This window comes from Apiospora marii (genome assembly GCF_038362585.1).
Source record: "Apiospora marii strain CBS 49790 chromosome Unknown utg000003l_segment0_segment0, whole genome shotgun sequence".
Lineage (NCBI taxonomy): Eukaryota > Fungi > Ascomycota > Sordariomycetes > Amphisphaeriales > Apiosporaceae > Apiospora > Apiospora marii.
The window spans coordinates 526,379-549,321 of record NW_027117374.1 but is presented as its reverse complement, the minus strand read 5'-3'; the positions used below and the strand labels follow the sequence as shown (position 1 = coordinate 549,321).

Below are 22,943 nucleotides of genomic sequence, written 5' to 3'. Positions count from 1 at the left end.
CTTTGCCAAATCTCTTCTAGTATAAATCATAACCGCCACTCTTGTAAATATCATTATGCCATCATGTAAGATCCCAAGTCAGCCAACAGTCGGCATCTCCTCCCCCGCCCCCCTTCCCAAGTCGAGCCCTCGACAACGTCGAAGACCGCCTCCAACGGCGGGCCCGTCCCGTTCCCGTCCACGTAGGCGTACGTCGTGACGTTGGCCCCGTCTATCTGACTCTGCGTCGGCACCGCAACGCCGCCCGTCACGTTGAAGTTCAGCATGTAGTTATCCTGCCCCTCCTTGCCAGACCACTGCGGCCACGAGGCCTTCTTCGGTGCCCCATCCTCGGCGGCGGCCACGGACGACAGGCTGGGCTCCCCGTGCACGATAAAGTTGCCCCAGGCGTGCTGAAGCCCGTCGAGGAACTCGCGCGGCATGTTCTTCACGGCCGGCGTTTGCATGTTGAAGACGGGCTGGACGTCGTTGCCGTGCGAGGCCGGGCTCACCGAGTACTGGTAGCGCCACGCCTTCTTTTTATCGCTGCTCTTGGTGTATGCTTCGGCCAGCCAGTACGAGGGGCACACGAAGGTGGCCTCGGCGTAGAAGTTGTTGGCGACCTGCTGCCAGCCGGAGCCCCACTCGGAGTTGGTGGTCGAGAAGGGCGGCGTCCGGCCGTTGGAGTCGACGAGCACGTCTGTCGCGTCAGCGGGCAAGCTGTAGAGCCCCAGGATGTGGGTGATGTTTTCGCGAGTCAAGAGCGGGTAATTATCTCGCAAAAAGAGCTTGAACGCCTGTTCGTTCTTCACGTTCTGAGGGGTAAAAACGGCTCCTTCATTCAGGTTGTTCGAGGTCATCACCCGTATGCCGCCGACTTCGCCGGATAGTAGTTGCACCGAGGGCCGATCCTTGACCAGCGTCCCGTCGGTGACCGGGGTGAAGGCCCATTGCCCATAACGCCCCGAGGCGCTCACGGAGTCGCTGGCCGTCTGGAGCGTTTCCGAGTCTTGGGACACGAGACAGTCGAAGACTGACCCGTTCGCAGAAATCTCCTTGGTGAAACATCCGACCTCCTGGGCGAACCGGTAGTAAGACTCCGATGGCCGCGTATCCGAGTAGTCCCTGGTGGAACTGTGAGTAAGCAGTTCACAAAACAACCCGCAGACTGTACACAAAAGATGACTGACCATTGCGTGGGTAAGTAGGGGCTCGCAGCAATCACAGCGTGGAATAGCGGCTTGTCACTTTCACTCTCAGCCATTGCAAGAAGCATCACAGCTCCGCCTAGACGCCATAGTGTCAGCTTTCGGGTTCAGCCAAGAATGTGGCTATTCCATGACAGGATTCTTACCTCCGGCCGATTCTCCAGCAATGGTGACCTGCGATGGGTCACCCCCGAACAGGTGAATGTGCTTCTGTACCCATTCCAGAGCAAACCGCATGTCATGAAGGGCGGCGTTGGGCACGCCTTGACGAGCCACCTCGACCGAAGAAAGGAAGCCGAATGCGCCCAGTCGGTATTGGATACCGACCGTAATGTACGAGTTGTCGTTTATCGGCTGCTGCTGTCTAAAGTCGAACTCCCCGACGCTGCCCATCCCATAGCCACCGCCGTCTTCACGCCAGATGGGTTTTGGTCAGCTGCGTACACGGGGAACAAGTAGTACGCTTGCAAAAGCGCGTAGTCGAACTCACGTATCCATACAAGCACCGGTAGCTTCTTTGCCTTGGCCGGGGCGTACAGGCTCAGGAACAGGCAATCCTCGGTGCTGTGTGGCACTCTATGGGTGTTTGATAAGTAACATGCCTATGGATGGCTTGTGCATCCCTACTCACCCTGGTCCGCTGGCTCGAGGACGGGTTTGGGGGCACTGAGGAGGGTTCTGCGTAGCCCGAATCACCTCGGATCGATTCACGACGGGAGGCTGGGGGCGTTGCCACCTCAGCTCTCCAACGGGAGGCGCAGCATACCGAATGCTACCATTGGGTCAGCCTCTGCTTACTTGGTTTCTTGTATCAGAAACCTTGGGATGAAAACAGTCTTTACCCCTTGTAGATGTTCAGGTCGAAATCAGGATCGTGGTAGCCTTCGTATCGTGCGTATTCAAGGTCCACCACCGGCGCCGGGGTGATCTCAGCTACTGATAGCCAAAGAAGCCCTGCGAGGATTGCGAGTTGTGATAGCATGGCGACTTGGGCCTCGGATTTAGCACATCAACAGCGCAACAGATACACCACGACAGGGTTTTCACAGGACGGGGACGCATTGCATATATAATGGTTCCGGAAGAGGAGGAAGGAAAACCAGTTCCCCCTCATCGGGACTACCAGCGTTGAATCAGAGTGATAGCGCCCAGCAGCAGGCACAGGATGCATGCAGCTAAGCTCATGCAGGTTACAGTCAATACTACATCATCCCCCAGCCGGATCTTACCAACTCCGCATCTAGTGCTGGGACTTCACCGAGAGTCTGCCGACGTAAAAGCGGTTGCGCCTTTTTCAGAACAAGGCACCCTTCCTCTTAAGCCGTGCATGCTGCATGAACCCCACCACGATCGTGTCGCATATGGGCGTGGATGGCATTGGATGAGAAAGGTCCGCAAGGACTTAACAGGAGGGGCTCATGCCATGCCTCACGAGAAAACGGCTGCTCGGCCGGGGCTGCTCAGCGCTGAGGAGCCCTGGGGCAGGACAGCATTCAGCAAGACGGTGTAGGGCACGCGGTGTGGTCGATTTAGACAACCCCCACCGGGGAGAATTGCCGGTTCTGACTCAATGTAACCAAGATGCCCGGTGCGGGGTTAGTCGGGTGACTGCGCTGGCATCCGCTTGAGATAGGACTTCTGAGTCGCCAGGCTTGCAGCTCGAGGCAGAGAGGCAGATTTACAATCAAGGCTGGCGGAATGCCTCATCCATGGGACGCGGCACAGTTAAAGTAAGCAATACGGGCGTGGCGTCCAAGAGGCGGGGCGCGGGCAGGCGTTCAATGAAAGAATCCGACCAACGCTGCCGCACCAACTGCCATAATATTGTGGACATGACAGATGTGTGAGAACCAAATCCTAGCAAAGCTGTAGATCGAGCCACGAGGGGAGATGCAATCAAGATGTGGGCAATTATCGGCATCCTCGGTCTCCGCACCGAACCGCGCAAGATCTCGTCACATCTGGACACATGCATGAGCTTCGGGTAGTCCCTCCCATCCCGCGGCAAGTAGGAACTCGATAACGCCGACGGGGAGGCTGGGATCCTGACACGCCCTGAGATTGCTTGCTACATCCCAGAGCCAGGAAAATTGGGCTCAGAATGTAACTGCGCGTTTTCAAAAAAAGGCTGGGCGAGCTGGCGATGTACCCAAGTATCTTTTGGCGCGGCGCTTAGAGGGGTGTGGGTTTGGACAGGGGTGAGAGAGATTGAAAAGTGGGACCTGTGTCTAGTGCGCAATTGAGAAGTACTCTTTTTTTTCCTACTCAGGCCAGGTACTTCGCCCAGCAGCTCAGCACCCAGAAGCCTGCCTGTGGCCTGCCTGCGTTCAAGCCACACCAACGGCGATAAGATGTGGCAGGCGCGCGATGACTCTTCTGATGACTCCCCCAGCGCCCCCACAGCTCTGGCAAGTCGAGCAAGTTTGCTCCCTTATCCGCCTTATCGAATCGAGGGGCAAATAATTTTTGAAATGCGAAAGTGACGTTTCCCCGCCATAAAGCAGTAATTAGGCGCCGCTGCAATAACCTGGTGCAAAGCATTTCCGAGTACTGGGCGACGATACTCCCAACTCATCCCCAACTCAAGTTCATTTCGAAGACATCACAATCAAGATGTCGTCTTCGATGGATATTGATGATATTGATGCGCCCATCTCCATCGCGCCCTCCAACGAGGGGTCTGCGACCGGAAACGCAACGTAGGTGAATTTACTGATTACTTACTGTTTGATTGTTTCGCCCAAACCCGTGAAGATTCTGACTGACATGTCTGTCTTTTCTCTCTTGCAGGATCTTCTGTTGCGAATGCGCTGCTCCCATCGACGGCCAGAACAGCACGAATGCGCTGTGCTACGACTGCATCAAAACCAACATCGATGTTTCCTCGGGCGTTCAGCGTGAAGCCACCGTCCACTTCTGCAGAGATTGCGACCGCTGGTTGAACCCCCCTCAATCCTGGGTGTCCGCCGCGCCCGAGTCCCGCGAACTGCTGGCGCTGTGTCTCAACAAGCTCAGAGGTCTCAACAAAGTCCGAATAATAGACGCCAGTTTCATCTGGACAGAACCGCATTCCCGCCGTATCAAGATCAAGTTGACCATCCAAGATTCCGTGTCGGACGGCGTCATCCTGCAACAGTCCTTCGAGGTCGTCTACGTTGTCGCCTGGCAGCAGTGCCCCGAATGCGCAAAGTCATACACAGCCAACGTCTGGCGAGCCTCGGTCCAGGTGCGGCAGAAGGTCCTCCACAAGCGGACGTTCCTGTACCTGGAGCAGCTGATCCTCAAACACGGCGCGCACAAGGATACCATCAACATCAAGGAAGCAAAGGACGGTATTGACTTCTTCTTCTCGGCGCGAAACGGCGCTGAGAAGTTTGTCGACTTCCTCACCTCGGTCGTCCCCGTGCGTACCAAGAAGTCGCAAGAGCTCATCTCCCAAGACTCCCACACGGGCGCTAAGTCCTACAAATTCACATTCTCCGTTGAGTTGATCCCCATCTGCAAAGATGACTTGGTCGCCCTCCCCATCAAGCTGGCCAAGCAGATCGGCAACATCTCGCCCCTGGCCCTGTGCTATCGTGTCGGCACCTCCATCAACGTCATGGACCCCAACACGCTGCAAACGGCCGACATCAGCGCCCCCACCTACTGGAGAGCCCCGTTCGGCGCGCTGGCCGATGCCCCTGCAATGGTCGAGTTCATTGTCATGGACATCGAGCCCTCTGGTCCCACCAACGGCAAGTGGATCCTGGCCGACGTGCAGGTGGCGAGAGCCTCGGATCTGGGCGTCAACGACAAGGTCTACTTCGCCAGGACACACATGGGCAACATGCTCCATGCCGGTGACTCGTGCATGGGCTACATGCTCACGGGCACCAACTTCAACAACCCCGAGTATGATGCCATTGAGCAGTCCAACACGTACTCGTCGAGGATCCCCGATGTCATGATTGTCAAGAAGCACTACCCCAACCGCCGCCGCAACCGCAAGCGACAGTGGAAGGTCAAGCGTATGGCCAAGGACGAGGGCGAATTGTTGCCCAAGAAGGCTGACCAAGAACGTATGGATCGCGATTTCGAGCAGTTCTTGCAGGATATTGAGGAGGATGAGGAGTTCCGTCACGGTGTGCATCTCTACAAGGAGAGGCAGAGGCAGAAGGCAGCAGATGAGATGAGCATAGCGGAGACGGAAGACGACGATGACGACGTGCCGGGTGTGGACATGAACGAACTACTTGATGACTTTGACGAACTGGCTATTGAAGACCAGCGATAGTTGCTCCAAGCTGAGAGCCCCTATCTCTGCAGAACCAAAATAAATTTTCCATTAAGAGCAATTCCGGCAATTGTCGCATGGATCAGAGACTATGCTAACATATCGATTGCTTCCATTGCTCCGTGACATGCAAATCATTTCTTTATCGATGTCTGCTCTAGCTAGTGTCATATCCCCTAGTGTCATTCAGCGCTAGCTTATTGCAGCCATCTCCATCCACGCCATCATCCATTGAGTGAGTACCCTCCGCCCCTTTCTGACGGCACAGAACAAGTCGAGGTATGAATTATGTCTCCTGGGCTCATCTCTTCTCCCGTTTCTCTTCGTTCAATGGCGTTGAACTAATGACGAGCACCCCACCCGATGCTCGATCGGACAAGGACCCCCCATCAACCGTTTTCTGAACGTCCATTAGAGCGGACTCAGATTGATGCCCGAAAGTCGTATGCCCATTGATTCGCTGCCTATTCAGCCTAGTAACAGTCTTCATTGTCTCTATTCCGAAGGAACTTCGCATGTTGACGGAGCCGACGCTGCCACGTCGTTTTCGGGGTACTGGTCCGCCAAAGATGGTGGCGGCGGCGATGAAAACGACTGTCCAGATCGCGGGCCAAGAGTCTGCGTCCACGTTTTGTCCATGCCGCTCGTTGCAGCACCCTTCTTCGTTCGAAGCGTAAACCGCAACTTCTGGCGTATATGGCGCGGAGACGCTGCCGTTCGTCGTAGTCCGCCTTGAACTTCTGGTACTTCTCCAGCTTGTCCAGCAGCTCCCCCTCCTCCTCCTTCTGGCTTTCTGGATCTGTCTGTTGCGGGTTTTGTTCTTGTCGTCGTTGTTTCTGGTAGAGCTCGTCGAAGTAGTCCTTGTGCATGGTCCCGGCCTGGACTCGCAAATGCCGCAGGTACGCCGGCACGTTGCGGCCGACCTCGCCCCAGCGGCCCCAGAGGACGATGTGGGCCTTTTCGGAATCGTTCAGCGCACGCCAGTCGACCGGAGGATCGTATCTTTCGAATTCCGGTCCCAGAGGTCCCTCGGGCTGTGGCTGCTCGCATACCTCGAGCTGTAGTAGACCAGCGTTGCGGCCCATGCGGTAGAGGTAGATCGGTACCATGTTGGTCCTGGCCAACCCATCGTTGAGCAGGGCGCGGGCTTGCGCCAACGGCGTCATTTCGTCCCAGTTGGCGTTGGGGAAGACGAACCGGGTCTCGCCGTCAACCTCCTCGCGGTTTGGCTTCCACGAAGCTGCACCTCCACCAAGCAACCCGCTATATCTGGCGAAGATTCTGTCAGGTCCGTCCTCGTGGCGCAGCATGTCCAGCTCGCGCTTGTGGTGTGTGTAGCGTCTCTCGGCCGCGATGTAGGACAGAGCGGCCTCTCCCTCTTGGATTGGAAGACGGGGTCGGGACAGCTTTGCATGTCTTCGGATAGTAACTTGTCCATGAAATAAGACATGGCGCAGATGTTCATTTGCGCCTCGTCTATATATATATCCAGCTGTTCCCGCCGACTGGTTCGTTGCGTCTCGGCGAGATGTTTCCCTTGGAGACGTTCGTGATCGGTTTTGATGCGCTGCAAGTCCCAAATCCAAATGAGACCGATACCCCGGGCATCCAGCTGGCCCTCGGCGTCGCAGTCATGACATTCCGCTAGATGCTATTGATTGTTAGCTTACCATTTCTGGATCCAGTCAGTTATATGGTGCCTGGGGATACTTACGTCGCGCAGTTCCCACGGTGTGGTGTAAGGGAGGCTGCAAAAGCCACAGCTCCAGACCTGGTTCTCTTTCAGTCAATGACACAATCTCTCGCCGTCTCATCATGCACACACTTGGTGCATCTAGTGTTAGCGCCCTACTCACCTCCGGCTCTTCGCTGCTGATGCTCTCGTCCTCGTCAAGCGCCATGACGACGTCCTTGTCCGTGACAGGGTCCTTCATGGACTCCTCGACGGCCGCCTCCACATCTTGCGTGACGTACCCGCGTACTTCTTCTTCGTCGTGCGCCGCGTCGACGAGTACCTCGTCGGACTCCGAGGGGTCAGTCGATGGAGCTCGGAAGGTCATTGGTTGGTCGTCGGGGTTGGCTGCTTCGGGGCGGTTTCCGGGGCGAGGCGAAGAGGGTAGATCGGCTGTGAATGCCCAGCTCGGGCCATGGTTCCCTGCCATGGTGGTTTGGGTCGTTTCTGTTGTTCCTGGTCTATCTCTGTTATTGTTGTGCTTGCTCGTGGTGTACTTGCTGAGTCATATATGATGAAGTTAATGTATGACATATCTGGGAGGGAAACTGAGCTTGGAATGGTCGTGGCAGCCGTTTATTGTATGATGGAAATTTTCCATTCAGTGTTGCCTATTTGGTTGCCTACTCAACTGCTCTCCGCCTTCGCCTTGTATTCTCAGAGGCTGGACGACACAGGCCAGGCGAAGGGCTTTCTATTACACCTCAGGCAAGAAAATATGTTCGTTGGGCTACCACAGGCCAAAAGTAATCACCAAGAGATGCCTAGTACTGAAATCCTAAGGATCTTGAGAAAGAGGGGCCATAGGGTTTAGACAGATGTCTCATATCTGAACCAACCAGTGGTACAAAACATGGCTACTAAGTCTAAGACAGCTGTATCGGTAATCTGATGCGTTCTGTCCTGATGTGATACAAGAGACTTCTATCATGCCTGATAACTTGGGGCAGGGACTGGCCATATCCTAAGTGGTATCCCTATTACAGTTGGAACCCTAGACCATTCGTTCTTGGCTTGAGTAACCAGGCGTCTGCCAGCTCTGTTGGAAGGAGGCATTACTCGAGCCTGGCTGCAGAACTTGGAAAGTATCGCTACTGGCATAGTAATCCGCGCCAGGTGGTTGAAGTCGCAGCCCCTCAGGTCCATCTCTCAGCTTGACAAAAACGTGTTTCTCCATCTTGTCCTTCACGTGGCTGTTCCTCAGCTGCGTACTGGTTCCCTCATCGAGTCCGTGGAGCATCGACTCCAGCATGTTGGCTTTCATGATGCGAGTCTTGCTCCTGCGGGTGCTCAACATGACGGTCACCGAGAAGACGGAGCCCAGGACGGCCGTTATGATCGGAAAGATCATGAATTGCCATCGTATATGGATGTATATGATCCATTTTTCAGCCACGCCCGGGGCCATCGTTCCATCGAGCTCGCGTATCTGGTACGACATCAGCTGCGCCGCGTTTTCGAAAGAGGTGGCGAAACTGGTGGATTCGTTGAGTGCGTCGAATATCCTCTGGGATCCGTCGGCGACAATCTCGTCGATGATCGTGGTGATGGAGGCCTGGGTGACATTGAAGTCCCGTTGTATATCAGGCACAGTAACTTCGTTGGGTATGCGAAGTTGAAGGTCGTCTCTTCCCACTATTGCGCATGTCGTGTTGAAAACCCGTGAATCCAGCGAACTGCCAAAATCGTTGCTGAACCATTCCTTGATGGTAGCATTTTTGGCTGCACGGGTGTTCAAGTTGTATTGAAATGACTCGGGAACCCTTTCGAACGTGTCGGAAAGTAGGCTCTCGCGGGTCTCTCCATTGGTTACGTTCGACTGGAATACCTTTGTACACAGCCGAAGACCACATTCCGTAGCTGACATGACGTCGTTTTCCCAGGGTATATCTCCTTGGAAGTATCCCTCAGAAGGATGTAGCAACACAAAGGCCGCTATGAGCGTGTCCCAATCCTGCAGATTATAGGTGTCTTTGGGCCGAACAACAGTTCGCCCGGCCACTGTAGAGTTTCCACAATAGCTGCTCCTCTTTCCACTCCCTTTCCCATCAACACCCCAGAAGAAAGCTTCGCTGGAACCGTATGGGATGGTGTAATTCGTAACCTCGGTTCGCTGGAGTCCATAGACACCGCCACAGTCAGGTACTCCGTCAGGTATTCTCTGTTTCTTCAAGTGGGCTGAAACGTCGAAACAAGAGCTGCAGAAAGCCAGTGTAGAATAGGGTTCCCATGTACAGTTTCCGGTCTGGCAGGTGACCAAAGGCGGTTTTGCCGCGTTGGAAGCCGAGCTATTCACGAAGCCCAGGATAGAGCTTGTCGACATACCCACATTGGCCTTTGACCCGAAACACCCGACAATGCCCTCCTCGCCATGGTAACGAGGTCGTATCACGTTGAAGAACTCCTGGGATCCGATGTCCAGATGTGAGGCGCGGCCAAGAGATGCGACGTCTGTGGTTCCTTCCGAAGCCAGTTGCCCTTCGTAATTGATGACTGCTTGGAGGAAAGGGTCGACGCCGACAAGAGCAACCGTAGCCAGAGCACCAAACGAGACCCAGTGACTATATCGAATGTGAGTACAAACGGGTATACGCGGGGTGCGTGGGTAATACTCACCGAGCCTTCAGCCGCCACAGCAGCCCCAAGCTCCCCAAGGGCCCGCGACTGGCCTCGTCGATGGCCGCGAAGACTGCAACAGGGCCGGAGCGCTTGCTGAACCAAGACCACTTTCCTTGGCCCAAGCAGGATCCTACTGCAAACGCCAGTGGCGTCCTGAATACCACTGAGAGGATCGATGCCACCGTGTTGAGAGAAAAGGGGGCTTTCCAATCATCGAGCGGCTTCCGATCCTCTTGTGTGAGGAGAATGATTAGAGCTGTCAAGGCTGCGGCGCTGCACAGGAGAGCAGCTATCTCAGGTGCCCAATTATGCGTCCTGGTGGCTGTGCCCTTTCTTTGCTCAGTCGGAGCCTTGATGGGGGTCAGAAGGATATCGTTGGCGTTGTAATTACCCATGGTTGCTGTCTCCTTGGGCGAATCTAACAGCAGGGTGAGCAACGATTCGCGTGCTTACTTTTCGTGAGATGGTGGGAAAAGCTGTCAGATTTGTCTTACCTTTTCATCTCTGGTGGGCGGCCTTGGCATGGAATCATTTGAGCCGAAAAAAGCAAACAGGGTAATACTTGGCACCATTCATTTCGCCCCCACGGAGCCTTACACGTAAGATGGTCATGCAGTGCCTTGGTACGACTTTGCTATGCTAAAAATAGGGTCAACCGATGCTTCCTAGCACCGAGTATCCAGACACGCCAATACGAAGCATTACTTCCCCTGATCGGATCAAAAATATTTCTGTCAACCAACCAAAAGCCTATTCTTGACAACCAATCATTGCTGTACTTGATCATTGGTGACACTCTCCCAATACTTCGTGCCCACTAGAAAAACCCAGCCTCATACCTGCTTGAACTCAAAGCGGGTGGTACCATGCGTCCGACGGACCAGACCATTTCCATCCTCGCTGGTGATGTATATCTTCAGCATATGCAAGCAAAAGTGACTCAGCAGCTGATATCCGCCCTTGGGATGGGGCCTTGCATGAATTTACTCCCACTCATTCAGTTCCTGCGCCGATGCTATCAGGCAGTCGTTGCCGTTGTGCCCGACATAGCAGCCGGACTTGGGGTTCTGGAAGCCGATGTGGTTGTTGGTCTCGACACAGAGCCATTTAGACTTGGCGGGGATGGTAGAGGCTTTCTTTGGTTTGCCAAGAGAGACACCACTATCCCAGTTGCGAACGATGGGCCTGCCGCTGTTTTTCTCGATGATCACGTAGGTGTTGCCGGGCCATGGCACTGCAGGGAAACAGTGCCCATCCCGGACCTCGTCGCCGACAATAGTTGGGGGACAGGAGTGGTCTCGGCCGCCATGGAAAACCGAGGTAGCTGGCGTATAGATGGTATCGCCATCGACCGTCGTTGAGAGGGTATCTGAGACGTCGTCACGCTCTGTCTCGAGGGCCATATTGCTTTGGGGAGGCGCTGCTTGTCTTGGGCGGCTGTAGATGAAAGTGTCAGGAACGACAAGAAATGGCAATAATATGAGGAGTGAAGAAATGATGGGATGCATGACAGAACCAAAGACGTTGGGTCTGTGCCGTACTGCACTTGATATTGGAGCAGCAGAGAGCGACTGCTCTCGCAAAGATATGATTGGTGGAGGCGTCGACGTCCTGCCTTATCCCTGATGTGTTTTTGAGCTGACAATATTTATTTTGTTGGGTGATTTTGGAAAGAGAAAGGATTCCAGGCTGAAGTGAAATTTTCTAACATGGACCGCAGGAAAACAAACGGCCTGTGGTAGGCCTCCAGCATCAAGTCAAACGCGCGGGCCCCCAGGACGGCCTCCCACATTAGTTCGAAGCAAACATATGTGATTCTTTACGTCACCACTGCCGTCTGTTTCAATTTCGACCTAGATACCAACTCAAAATGTTCGATTGACATTGATCTCGCTATGTTTTGGAGTGCTCAGGCAGTGGGTTTTACTGCCGAGTCCAGTAATTCTAGGGGGGCGGGATGGGTCACAAATGCTGGACCGTCTGTTCGTTGACGACGAGTGCCTTGCGGGTCTCGACAAGTAACACAGTCATCAAGCCCGCCATGTGCACTGGCTTTGTCGCCCTTTGAGACTTGCTTCTGCTTGTTGTTTCCGACGAACCACATCGCCATAGAGCGACTCGGTAGCTGTGAACAAATTAGAGAAGATCATTTGTGTTCGATGCGACCCTTTCATTGCTCTTGGGAGAGGCGATGTTTGCGCGGGTATTGGCCATGGAGTGGGCCATTGGCCTCTGACCTAGCAGTGGACGCTTCATAGATTCTGGTAGGTACCACGGTGTGGCCCACGGGAGAGGACCCTGTGTCATGTTAGGTTCGGGTATTATCTCGTGTTCCTTGTCTGCATTGAAGATCAAATAACGCGCCAAGAATGTTTCTCGATGAGTAATTGGAAACGTCATGGGATTCTCACGGGCCAATACCCAACGTGCCCCGTAACATGTATCCCAGGGAAGTCATGGAATTCTGGCACGTCTCAAGGACTCACCTGGTGGATTAATAAGCTTCGACGGTCAGTTTGTGTGTGTTATGGGGTTGGAACAGGTGCACGTGGGATACATTGGCTCTTTCCCCATGTTGAAGCCAGATGGCTTGATTTTAACCAAGTGCAACCCAAACCTTCGAAGATACAGGGATCTTCAGTTGTGCGATTGATTGATTCAACAACACCATGCACACATCCCTCAACCACAACAGTTCACTCGCGCTTCTAGTGATCAATCAACAGTCATCTTAGCCCTCCGATTATTGCGAGTATTGGATAAAGACACCGCCGATAACAGCCATGGCTGCATCCGGGATCAAACTCATCGACACCAGCGGACGACACGGTCAGCCGGGTCTCGAATTCATCCATGGTTTGGGCCAGGCTTCTTGCGGCCAAGATGGGAGACACGGGCGGTCTGCTGGGGACCCAACGCATGGCGTAAGTCGGATTTCGAGGTCCGTTCCCCTACTCCAGTGTCGCTGACAACGAGATTGGGACAGGAACCTGGTTCCAACATCGCAGTCCGCCTAGAGTACTCTCAAGACCGTCCCTCTGTGGTCCAAGTCCTTGGAGAAGGCGCGACCGGGTTCTGGACAATAGCCAGAGGAGAGATGTTACTGCTCAAGGCCAATGGCGGCAACGGCGGCGCTGGTGGCCGCGGCGAAGATGGCCAAGAAGGTGGATCTGGAAGAAATGGGCGTGATGCCAACAGTTGTCGCGATGGTGAAAATGGCGGGAATGGTGGCAATGGAGGAGAGTACGTAAGCAACACTCGGCGTACTCGGTAGACGTGCCGCTTACTCCCTGCAAGAGTCATACTGACATTGAGTGCTATAGTGGTGGCTTTGGCTCAAACGGTGGGCATGGAGGCTCAGCAGGCAGCATCCTTGTCACATTGGATGAGGACGATACCGATCTACTCTTGCCTCTCGATTTCAGTGTCAAGGGGGGTAGAGGTGGAAGGATTGGTGCCCATGGAGCACCGGGGATGGTGGCCGAGGGGGCCGAGGAGGCCGTTCCTACTCCGGCGACAATTCATACCATCATGGAGGGAGCAGTGGATGTAGCGGCCGGCGGGGAAACCAACCATCCAAGCACCTGAGCGCAGGCCGACCGTGAGTTATGAGGGCAGGACGTTTCCATTTGCCTGGAACAGGAGCTGACTAAAAGCAAACCAGTGGTGCTGACGGTAGGGTCGAGATCAAGGTCAACAATGGACATTTTGGTCCGAGCACCTATCCGGGCGTCTATAGACTGGAAGTCGTCAGGTTCGACATCACGGACGAGAACCACGACGGCATCAACGAACCTGGAGAGCATATCCTTGTGCATAATTTGATCGTCAGGAACACGGGTCGCATGCCCTCCCCTGCCACCCGATCCATCCACGTCTTGATCCAGGGCACCCAATATCTCCAGCCGGTGTCTTCCGAGCCTGTACAGTTGCCTTTTGGAATCCTCCCGGGCCAAGAGGTCCAGGTACCAGGTGTGCTGCGAGCGTTGATCAGAAACCAGTCCAATGGTGAGCCGGTGGGCTCGCTTGTGGACGTCAATGACGGGGTACAGCTGGTCGCCGTGTTCCACGAGCGTCTGAAAAGACCGATACCGGGCTTCTGTGGCTTGACTCCAATCAACATAGGCTACCCCATAGTCCTCGGCGCACCCGACTTCCTTCCAAGCGTCGCGAAAGGAGATCGAATCAGGTTTCGATGGAGGGTAGGTTGTGTCGCGTTCGTCATGACCGAGGATCAGGAGGCTGACAAAGACCACATAGCTCCGCAACAGATCCCGGAAAGCCTACGGATACAAGACCGACAGACCCTTTGCAACCGCCTTCGTCGAGATGCAGACCAGTGAGCAGGCCATTTTTCAATTGAAGGACGATTCCCGGGGTTGTAATCACATCGATGAGATACAACCGGGATCGACTTTGGCCGTCGACCAGGAGTTTGTCGTTAACGACAGAGTCGAAGACTTTGTCTACGGGCATCTAAGAGTCGAACTTCATTTAAGTGACCCGCAAACAAGGTCGATGCGAATAGTCCAGGAGCACCACATGCCGGTTCAGATCTCTTGCCCCTACCAACGCTCCGATGATCCGGAATACCTTGTTGTCGTCAACAGCAGCACGCCGAACTTTGCTATTCGCCAGACCCTGGGATTCCTTAGACGCCGCCTGCGTATGAAGGTGGACGTCTTCAATCTGAGCTTCTACGGCTCCTATGACATCCGGGACTCCTTGGGCGAGTCGGTCTTGAGCCAGTATGAGGGCAAAAGTATCATCATATTTGGCAATGAGTACAGCCACCCTGGCGTCGGCTTGAAGAGGCCGTGGGATCTCATTGATCCGCGGGCTGCGACGATGCTGTTGAAGAACGGAACGTCGCTGCATTTCTCCAACGTGACTGAAGTTACTCTGCCTCGCCTCCAAGCCTGGACCAACAGGGTGGTTTTCCCTGCTCATCAGTTGGTGGCTGACCATCACGCTGTCAGTGTCCGGGATGCCAAGACTCTCGCGACTGGTCTTCGAAGTGCAAATGTGCAGCTAGGGATGCTGCATGAGTTGCCAGTCAAGCAGTCCCGTATCAATGCATTCGGAAACATCGATTCTACGCTGAACCGCCGGACCAAGTCGACTGCCACACTGCTTACCCAGACCATACCACTTAGAAGATTTGTCGTGGCTCCAGTTCACATCACATGCAATAATGGCGATGACACACCAAAGAAAGGTCGCATTTTCGTCATGGAAGGCGTTCCAAGGACCGCCAAAGTAACAGCTACGACTGCACCCTTCCAGGAGTTACCGCTCGATGCTCACCAAATGGCGACCGTTTCTGACCACGATGCATTCCTACTGATCTCATCACTCCCATTCACCAAGAGGGTCTGCATGTTTTGGAACATGGTCTACCGCGTGGAAGGTCATGGTATTCGGTGGGATGCACTTTTCGAAGGAATCATCGAGGGAATGCAGACATTTACGTCACCCTCGGAGAAGGGGAAATTCACCGCCGATCAAGCCCCTGTCTTAGGCACAACGGTAAGCGCTCTCTTTTCGCAAGGTTGAGTAAACTCCGATTGAGAACCAGGCTAACTGGCGGCTTTACAACGCAGATACTCCACGCACTCACCATGTCCCTACAATTCGACCTTGGCAACGAGATCTACTGGATAATGAGCGCCAAGGCAGGAGAGGTATCGCAGATGCCACTCACAAGCCACTTCTTCTACTCTTCACTTCCAGACGGGCAGATCGAGGACGTCGAGAAAGCGCGGCTCCTGGTTCTAGCGCTGGGTACCGTCCATGCCGTCTCCAACCCGTTGTCCTCCTGGGGGTCTTTCAAAGCCGCCTTCGCATTCCTGGGTAACCGCCGGGGCCGTCGCCTGAAGTCGCGCATACAAGACCTCATCTCCAGCGTGATCCGGCGTACCTGTGCCCCGAGCATCGTCGGCACCGTCGAAAATGACGTAGTTGCGCGCAGCGAGCAGGTTAAGCAGGGCATCCGATCGCAGCCGAAAGACTTGCCTAGATCGTATACTTGGTTCGGAAACCAGGAACTCGCGAGTTGCACCAACAGCACGTGTGGCTGGGTCGACCTCTTGGCTGCTGGAGAAACGAGTATGGTGCTGACAGGCCAGGAGTGGCAGGACCGAGCTGACCGCTACGATGCCAGAAAGGAGGCTCGAGATGGTTTCATCGAGGCGTCGCTCAGGTATATCAACTCCATGGTCAATACATAAGGCCCGATCAGGCATAAAGCCGGCACCCTAGTCATGGGGTAGTTGGCTTTGGGGTGGCTAGCAGCAATATGATTGCTGATGGTGATGGGTTAATTGGCTAAACGTCGACAGGATAAGTAGCAATAGAACTTTATGCTTCGTCAAGACTTGTGATGAAGCTGTCGAAGTCGAAGTCGGCATCGTCCAGCGTGGAGAGGTCCGCAGTAAGTTCTGATTGGGTCGACTCAATTGCCCAACACTCCAGCCCCAAGGCCTCCATCGTTGCGTCTGTCCCTCGTGCCACTGAGCATGGTTCCTCCATGTTCCGTTCATAGGAGGACGGCGCACCACCGCCACTGTGTCGCAGATACTGGGCTGGCGTCATGTCGGTCACTGTCTTGAAAATCCGGTGGAAGTGCCACTTGGAAACCCCAGCCTGCCTCGCCATCTCTTCTAGGCATCCCGAGTCGACTGGCGGCGGCCGAAGAGGCTGTTGACCCCGAGCATCATCAGTAACTGCCCGCGGCGACAGCCATTGTCGTTCCACCATGGCCCGCACCCGCCGCACGGCGTGGTTTTCCGGCATCCGCCCGGCCGACTCCGGCTTGCAGCGTTTGCACGGGCGGTACCCGGCCCGTTCGGCTTGCTCGGCGGTGTCGTAGAAGTCCACGTTGGCCCGCCGCGCGAGCCGCGCTTTGCAGACGGGGCGGCAGTAAATCTTGGTGGTGCGCACGGCGTAGAGGAAGACGCCGTCGGCTAGGGCGTCTTTGCGCTGGACGGCGGTCCAGCGCGTGCTGTCGCTGAGGAACGCTGGGTGGGGCATGATGACGGGGTTCTGATGGAGTATGCAGCAAAATATCGGTTGTCTCTTTCTCTTGTGTTCCAGTGGTATTGATTTTGTTGCTTGGGGTGATGAGGGGAGTGAGAATGATTCCAGGAGGGAGTGCCGAAGATGATCTGCCGTAAGCAAGCCGTCGCTTGCTAGGGAAGTGACCAATCAGAATCGCTGCTAGTTTAGGCAGACCCGCCCAGACCATTGACACATGTTGGTCATTGGTCACAACTACAGCAAATATTGAAGAATGGGGACTTGCTTCGAAACTAACCAATGAGCCGCCGAGGTTCTCCGACGAAGGGTCTTATTGGTCACATCTATGGCATTCATGTTAGCCATCAGATGCTGAGTCTGCGTATATAAGGGCATAGGGCGGACATTGGTCGAAAGTACGCTATCTTATGAAGCACTCATCCAAACCACCTGTCTCATTCTGTTGACTCAACTTCTTCTGATCATCACTTCAGCCAGCAACTTTCCATATTCAGCCATGCACTCCGTCATAACACCTGCCATCATGTACTGGGGCACCCCAGTTGTCATGGTCACTACCGAGAACGAGGATGGTACCGCCAATATCGCGCCCATGTCGTCGGCCTGATGGCTCGGCCATCGGTGTGTACTGGGACTGGCCGCCGTATCACAGACCACCAACAACCTCCTGCGCACCAAACAGTGTGTTCTCAACCTCCCGAGCGATAGCATGGGGCCCTACATCAACGCCATGGCCAAAACAACCGGCACCCCCGTCGTCCCTCCGCTGAAGCAAGCCCTCGGCTACGAGCACTGCAAGGACAAGTTCGCACGTTCGGGCTTGACACGGCAACCGTCCGATCTCGTCCGACCGCCACGCATCGCCGAGTGTCCGGTGCAGATGGAGGCTGAGGTCATGGGCACCACCGAGCTGATGCAAGATGACCCGGACCGAGCGGGAGTCATATTGGCCATCGAAGTCAAGGTCGTCCGGACCCATGTCCTGAACGAGTTGCGCCTGCCCGGCCACAGCAACCGCATCGACCCCGACCGTTGGCGGCCGATGATCATGAGCTTCCAGGAGCTGTACGGACTCGCCCCCAAAAAGACGTCCTCGAAGCTCGCTTCGATCGACGAGGAGAAATATCGCGGCTTGACCCAGTCGGATCCGGTAGCACCGGCCGACATCTTGGACGATGTCGAGACTACAGAGCGTGAATAGGGCACTGCTGTAGGGTGGATAGGTACTAGTTAAACAGAGAGTGTAGATAGCCAAAGGTGCTTTGGTCACGGAGGGTATGGATTACGGACACAGTTTGGTCTGGAGGATGGAGTATATTAGACTTTTCACTACTAGACTAGAGTATCAAGCCAGCCTTTCGAAACATGTCGAAAGCCTCGAGCCATCCCACGACCGGATCTCTTCTCTCCTTGAACCCGGCTTCCCTCAGTCTGCCAAGCGACAACTGTCTGTCGAAGGTCAACCACGAGCCAACGCTGTCCAGCTGCTTCCTGCCCGCGCCCACGCCACCTTTGACAGCCATTTCCAGACCGTGCTCCCCAAACACGCCTTGGTGCCGTTCGACATACTCACCAGGCAGCAGATCGGTGTCAGACCTGGCCTCGGGCCCTGTGCCCACAAGCCCAAACCACGCCGCCAGATGAGGCCACAAGTCGCCCATCGTGGACGGTGCGTCCGAGTCGGCGATGTTGAACAGCCTCCCGTCGCCGCAGCGCTCTGGGTTCTGGCCGGCGTAGATGGCCATCTGGGCAATGGTGCTTGCCGAGACGGGGGAGCACAGCGAGTTGTACCCGGCGGTAGTTCCGGGGAAGGGAACCTCCACAGGTGCAGACACCCCATCGGTGCTGGGTTTATCCTTCACACGGGGGCCTATTCCGTGGTTGTAGGCGTACAGGGAAAGATACTGCGCCCAGTGGAGGGCGAGACTGAACTGGGAACCATTCGGGGTGAACCCGATCTTTTGGGGTCATGAGTAAATGCTATGAGGGTCTCTAGTGTCATGTTGGATCGACTCACGATAGCGTCAGGGCAAATCTCGCACCATGTCCAGCTCTTGCCTCTGCAGGCGTCCGCCAACAGCTTCCTGAACTGCGGATACGCCACCGTCTTCTCATAGTCCGACGGCAGGCTGTTTACCATGTCCTCCGTGAGCGGCGCGGAAAAGGTACCGCCTGGGATGTATATGCCATATCCCTGTATCCATTCAGCATAGCGCCCCTATAGTGCAGAGCTCTGGTGGGGGGCCTCACGCGTGTGCCGCCAGGGAAGACGACGAACTTGAGGCTCTGGCTTAGGGAGGAGACCGCGTCGATGACATTCTGGAGCATCTTTTTGTTGATGGCGACTTCCTCCTGGAGGTCGTGACCCACTGCAGTAAAGACTAAACACCGTGAATGCCATGGTCAGAACGTCATCATTCGTCACACCACCGCTCCTCACCTTGGGCGGGTGTCGCATCTCACCAAAATAGTAGATGTGCGTTATCTTATCCGCATTCGGCACCTGCTGCCTGAGCGTATCTGCCAAAGAGATCGCATCGCCCCGGAGATCGACCCCTGAAACAAGACGGAGATGCGGCCGGCCGGCCTCAGGCTCTGGCCAATGGGCCTCGGCGAGGTCGATGGGACGATTCGCCACGGCGGTTACGCTGGCAAAGGTGCCGGGTGTCGGGTAAGTAGCTAGTAGTTGGTCGACCATGGCCCACCCGATGAGGCCGGATGCACCAAAAACGATTGCGTGGTTCTCCGGCATCGTGAATTGGCGGGATGGAACTAGCGTGATGTGGTAAGTTGTCCTGCTGTTTTACGAGTATACGCTCATGGTCATCGTTACTCTTATATTTGGTCAGGTTACTGATACTAGTGGCATGACCAAATGAGCCAGTGTGAGCCACTATGATTCATTCATAACCGAGAAATTTAGTGCACTAGCTGTGGACGCTTCGCGCTGTGTAGTTTTGAGTCGTATCGAACACCCGGCACCAGCTGCCCCGTTAATGCCAGCTAGCCCTTTACCATTTACTCCCTCCCCGTCGACGGCAGCCCCTTTCCTATGTCGAAGCTGTCACCTCGCGAGGACGCCCTCTGGTCCTCCCGTCGCTGGCTAGGACTCCCTCACTCTCCCTCGTGGACGCGATCCCGTTCTCCACGCCGTGCGACCGGCTACCTACGCATGCGCACGGCTTCGGGCGGCATTGATAATGAGAGTCAATTTAAAGTCCGACCGGAGGCAGGGCCTCATGCAGACTGCGGTTCTATACTAGCTACTATAATACACTGAACCCCAACCCCCCCCCCCCCGCGGAGGGTTGGTTCGTACGGCGCCTCGGTGGCCCCTAGCTAGCGCTCGCCGCGGGAAAATAACAATAAAAGTAAGAACGAAATTTTTAAATTAACTCTTTTAAATAAGCCTTTTATAACTTTAAAATTTAATTATAAAGTTAATTTATATATTATTATATTTTAAATTAATTTAAGTTTTAATATAAATTTAATATAATATATATTTAATAATATAATTATTAAAATATTTTAATTATAGTTAGCTTTTAATAAGATTATAAATAATACTTTAATATATATATAATTTTTAAAATTTTATTTTTATTATATATATATAAATATATAAATATAATTTTTATTATATATTTTATATATAATGTATAAATTATATATTATAATAATATAAAAAACATATTATTAAATATAATTTTAAATATTTAAAATTAAATTATTAAATATAATATAATAATTATAAAAATTAAACTCATTTTTTATTATAACCTTTAATTATAATTATTTATTATCCTTTATAATATAAGGTTTAAAGTAAACTTAAGGTTTATAATAATATTATATTTAATTATTAAAAAAGGAATTATTTATTTATATTATATAAATTTAAAGTTTATTAGGAATTATTTATATAAAGTAATAAAGTTTTTAAAAATAAATATAAATTTTTATAATAAATATTTATTTTTTAAAATTTATAATTTATTTCTTTTTTTTATTATATTTATATATATATATATATATATTATTATTATTGTTTATTTTAATCTTTTATATATTATTAAATATATATATAACTATTTAAATTTTAATATTTATTTATATATATTATAATGGATATTAATATTAATAATAACGCTATATTATATATATTTATAAAAAGCGCTTTTAATAAATTCGATTTTAGAATATTTAAAACTGTATTTAATAATATACCTTTTAAATTATTATAAAATATATAATAATAAAAGGTATATTTATATATATATATATAATGGAAATAAAGCTTTAAAGATTATAAAATTTAATAAGTTTAATAAAGGTTAATATAATAAAATTATAGATTAATTTAATTAATTAAAGGGAAAGGGTTATTATTAATTTATTATTAATTAATTAATATATAATTAATTGATTTATTATATAAAAAATAATAAATTTTATATAAATTTTCTTTTTAATATAAATAATAAATTAACGTCCTTTATAAAATAGAAAAATAAATAATTAATAATATATATATTATTAAATAAAGTATTATATTTTTAAAAATATATAAAGAATTAATAAATAATAATTATAAATAATAAATAAAGTATAATTAAATTAAAAAATAATTTATAAAATTTTATTTTATAAAGGATATTAATTTATTATTTTTATTAAAAAGAAAATTTATATAAAGTTTATTACTTTTTATATAATGAATTGAATTAAATAAATAAAGAAATTAAATAATTATATAATAATTAATTAATATTTAATTAATAATAATATATTTATTAAAGGATTATTAATTAATTTTTATTCCTTTATTTTTTAGTTATTAATATTTTAATATTATTTATTTTAATATTTTATTAAAATAAAATTTTAAATAATAATTAAAAATTAATATGATTTTTATTTATTTATATAATTTTTTTTAATTTTATAAAAATATAATATTTTTTATTAAAATTAAATAAAAATTAATCAATATTATTTTTTAAAATTTCTAAATTTTTATATATTTTCTTAAATAATAAAAAAAGAATATAAATATAAAATTATTTTTTATTTTAATGTTTAAAATATAATATTATTAATAGATTTAAAAATATTAAAATATTTTAATTTTAATAAATTAATAAATTTAATATAATAATTTAATTTTAAAATATTTAAATATATTATTAATAAAATAACTTTTTTAAATTTATTAAAAACGTTTTTTATAAATATTAAGATTTAAATAATTATATATATATTAAATAATATATAAAAGATTAATATTAAATAAAAATAATAATAATATATATATATAATAAAAAGAAAAAATAAATTATAAAATTTAAAAAATATATATTATAAGAATTTATATTTATTTTTATAAATTTTCTTTAAAACTTTTTATAAAATCGATATTTATATATTTTAATTTTAAAGATTTTATTATTTAAAATGAATAAATTTTAATAAATTTGAAATTTATATAATATAAATAAATAATCTTTTTTTTAATATTTATATATAATATTATTATAAATTTCGGGTTTATTTTAAATTTTAAACCTTTAATAATAATATATAATTATAATTAAAAATTATAATAAAAAATAATTTAATATTTATTATTTATTATTATTAAAAGTTTAATCTTTTAATTTTATTATTTAAAATATTTATTTATTTTAATATAAAGTTATAATTAATTTATATTATTATATATATTATTTAAATATAAAATATATTAAGAAAATAAATTAAAAATAGTTTTATTTAAATATTTAATATTTATTATATAATATATTATAAATAATATTAAAAAGGGGTATATTATAATTAATTTATAAATATAAAATAAAATTATAATATTAAATATTTATTAATTTAAAATATAATTATTATTTAATTATAAAGAAAATTATATATTATTATTATAAATAAATTAACGTTTTTTATTAAATTTAAAATATTTTTTTAATATTTTAATTAAATAATAATTATATTATTATATTAAAAATATTTAATTTAATATTAATAAGTTTTTATAATAATTGTTTATTTAAATAATAATTCTTAAATTAATAATTAT

The 22,943-nt window shown here is 49.2% G+C and overlaps 10 protein-coding genes across 10 annotated transcripts; 2 read left to right on the top strand and 8 right to left on the bottom strand.

Annotated features, from left to right (window-relative positions):
• Positions 1–53: 53 nt before the first annotated feature.
• On the bottom strand, positions 54–2,169 carry PG985_003631 (carboxylesterase; the record flags this gene model as incomplete). The annotated part of the gene is made up of 6 exons (XM_066823400.1): positions 54–1,113; positions 1,170–1,266; positions 1,334–1,541; positions 1,592–1,763; positions 1,819–1,959; positions 2,030–2,169. The coding sequence occupies 6 exons, from the start codon at positions 2,167–2,169 to the stop codon at positions 54–56; spliced, it is 1,818 nt and encodes a 605-aa protein (XP_066686560.1).
• Positions 2,170–3,800: 1,631 nt separating this feature from the next.
• Positions 3,801–5,463, top strand: PG985_003630 (uncharacterized protein; the record flags this gene model as incomplete). The annotated part of the gene is made up of 2 exons (XM_066823399.1): positions 3,801–3,886; positions 3,978–5,463. The coding sequence occupies 2 exons, from the start codon at positions 3,801–3,803 to the stop codon at positions 5,461–5,463; spliced, it is 1,572 nt and encodes a 523-aa protein (XP_066686559.1).
• A 473-nt stretch (positions 5,464–5,936) lies between these two features.
• PG985_003629 (uncharacterized protein) lies at positions 5,937–7,625 on the bottom strand (the record flags this gene model as incomplete). The annotated part of the gene is made up of 4 exons (XM_066823398.1): positions 5,937–6,892; positions 6,970–7,114; positions 7,178–7,234; positions 7,320–7,625. 4 exons carry the CDS (start codon positions 7,623–7,625, stop codon positions 5,937–5,939), a joined length of 1,464 nt encoding a protein of 487 aa, XP_066686558.1.
• A 564-nt stretch (positions 7,626–8,189) lies between these two features.
• PG985_003628 (uncharacterized protein) lies at positions 8,190–10,209 on the bottom strand (the record flags this gene model as incomplete). Its single annotated transcript, XM_066823397.1, has 2 exons — positions 8,190–9,756; positions 9,812–10,209. The coding sequence occupies 2 exons, from the start codon at positions 10,207–10,209 to the stop codon at positions 8,190–8,192; spliced, it is 1,965 nt and encodes a 654-aa protein (XP_066686557.1).
• Positions 10,210–10,797: 588 nt separating this feature from the next.
• On the bottom strand, positions 10,798–11,217 carry PG985_003627 (uncharacterized protein; the record flags this gene model as incomplete). The annotated part of the gene is made up of 1 exon (XM_066823396.1): positions 10,798–11,217. One exon carries the CDS (start codon positions 11,215–11,217, stop codon positions 10,798–10,800), a length of 420 nt encoding a protein of 139 aa, XP_066686556.1.
• Positions 11,218–13,335: 2,118 nt separating this feature from the next.
• Positions 13,336–14,692, bottom strand: PG985_003626 (uncharacterized protein; the record flags this gene model as incomplete). Its single annotated transcript, XM_066823395.1, has 2 exons — positions 13,336–14,097; positions 14,384–14,692. The coding sequence occupies 2 exons, from the start codon at positions 14,690–14,692 to the stop codon at positions 13,336–13,338; spliced, it is 1,071 nt and encodes a 356-aa protein (XP_066686555.1).
• Positions 14,693–15,588: 896 nt separating this feature from the next.
• On the bottom strand, positions 15,589–16,059 carry PG985_003625 (uncharacterized protein; the record flags this gene model as incomplete). Its single annotated transcript, XM_066823394.1, has 1 exon — positions 15,589–16,059. The coding sequence occupies one exon, from the start codon at positions 16,057–16,059 to the stop codon at positions 15,589–15,591; it is 471 nt and encodes a 156-aa protein (XP_066686554.1).
• Positions 16,060–16,174: 115 nt separating this feature from the next.
• PG985_003624 (metal binding domain of Ada-domain-containing protein) lies at positions 16,175–16,846 on the bottom strand (the record flags this gene model as incomplete). Its single annotated transcript, XM_066823393.1, has 1 exon — positions 16,175–16,846. The coding sequence occupies one exon, from the start codon at positions 16,844–16,846 to the stop codon at positions 16,175–16,177; it is 672 nt and encodes a 223-aa protein (XP_066686553.1).
• Positions 16,847–17,348: 502 nt separating this feature from the next.
• PG985_003623 (uncharacterized protein) lies at positions 17,349–18,053 on the top strand (the record flags this gene model as incomplete). The annotated part of the gene is made up of 2 exons (XM_066823392.1): positions 17,349–17,453; positions 17,505–18,053. The coding sequence occupies 2 exons, from the start codon at positions 17,349–17,351 to the stop codon at positions 18,051–18,053; spliced, it is 654 nt and encodes a 217-aa protein (XP_066686552.1).
• Positions 18,054–18,189: 136 nt separating this feature from the next.
• PG985_003622 (uncharacterized protein) lies at positions 18,190–19,604 on the bottom strand (the record flags this gene model as incomplete). The annotated part of the gene is made up of 4 exons (XM_066823391.1): positions 18,190–18,810; positions 18,870–19,046; positions 19,103–19,233; positions 19,316–19,604. The coding sequence occupies 4 exons, from the start codon at positions 19,602–19,604 to the stop codon at positions 18,190–18,192; spliced, it is 1,218 nt and encodes a 405-aa protein (XP_066686551.1).
• Positions 19,605–22,943: the final 3,339 nt, after the last annotated feature.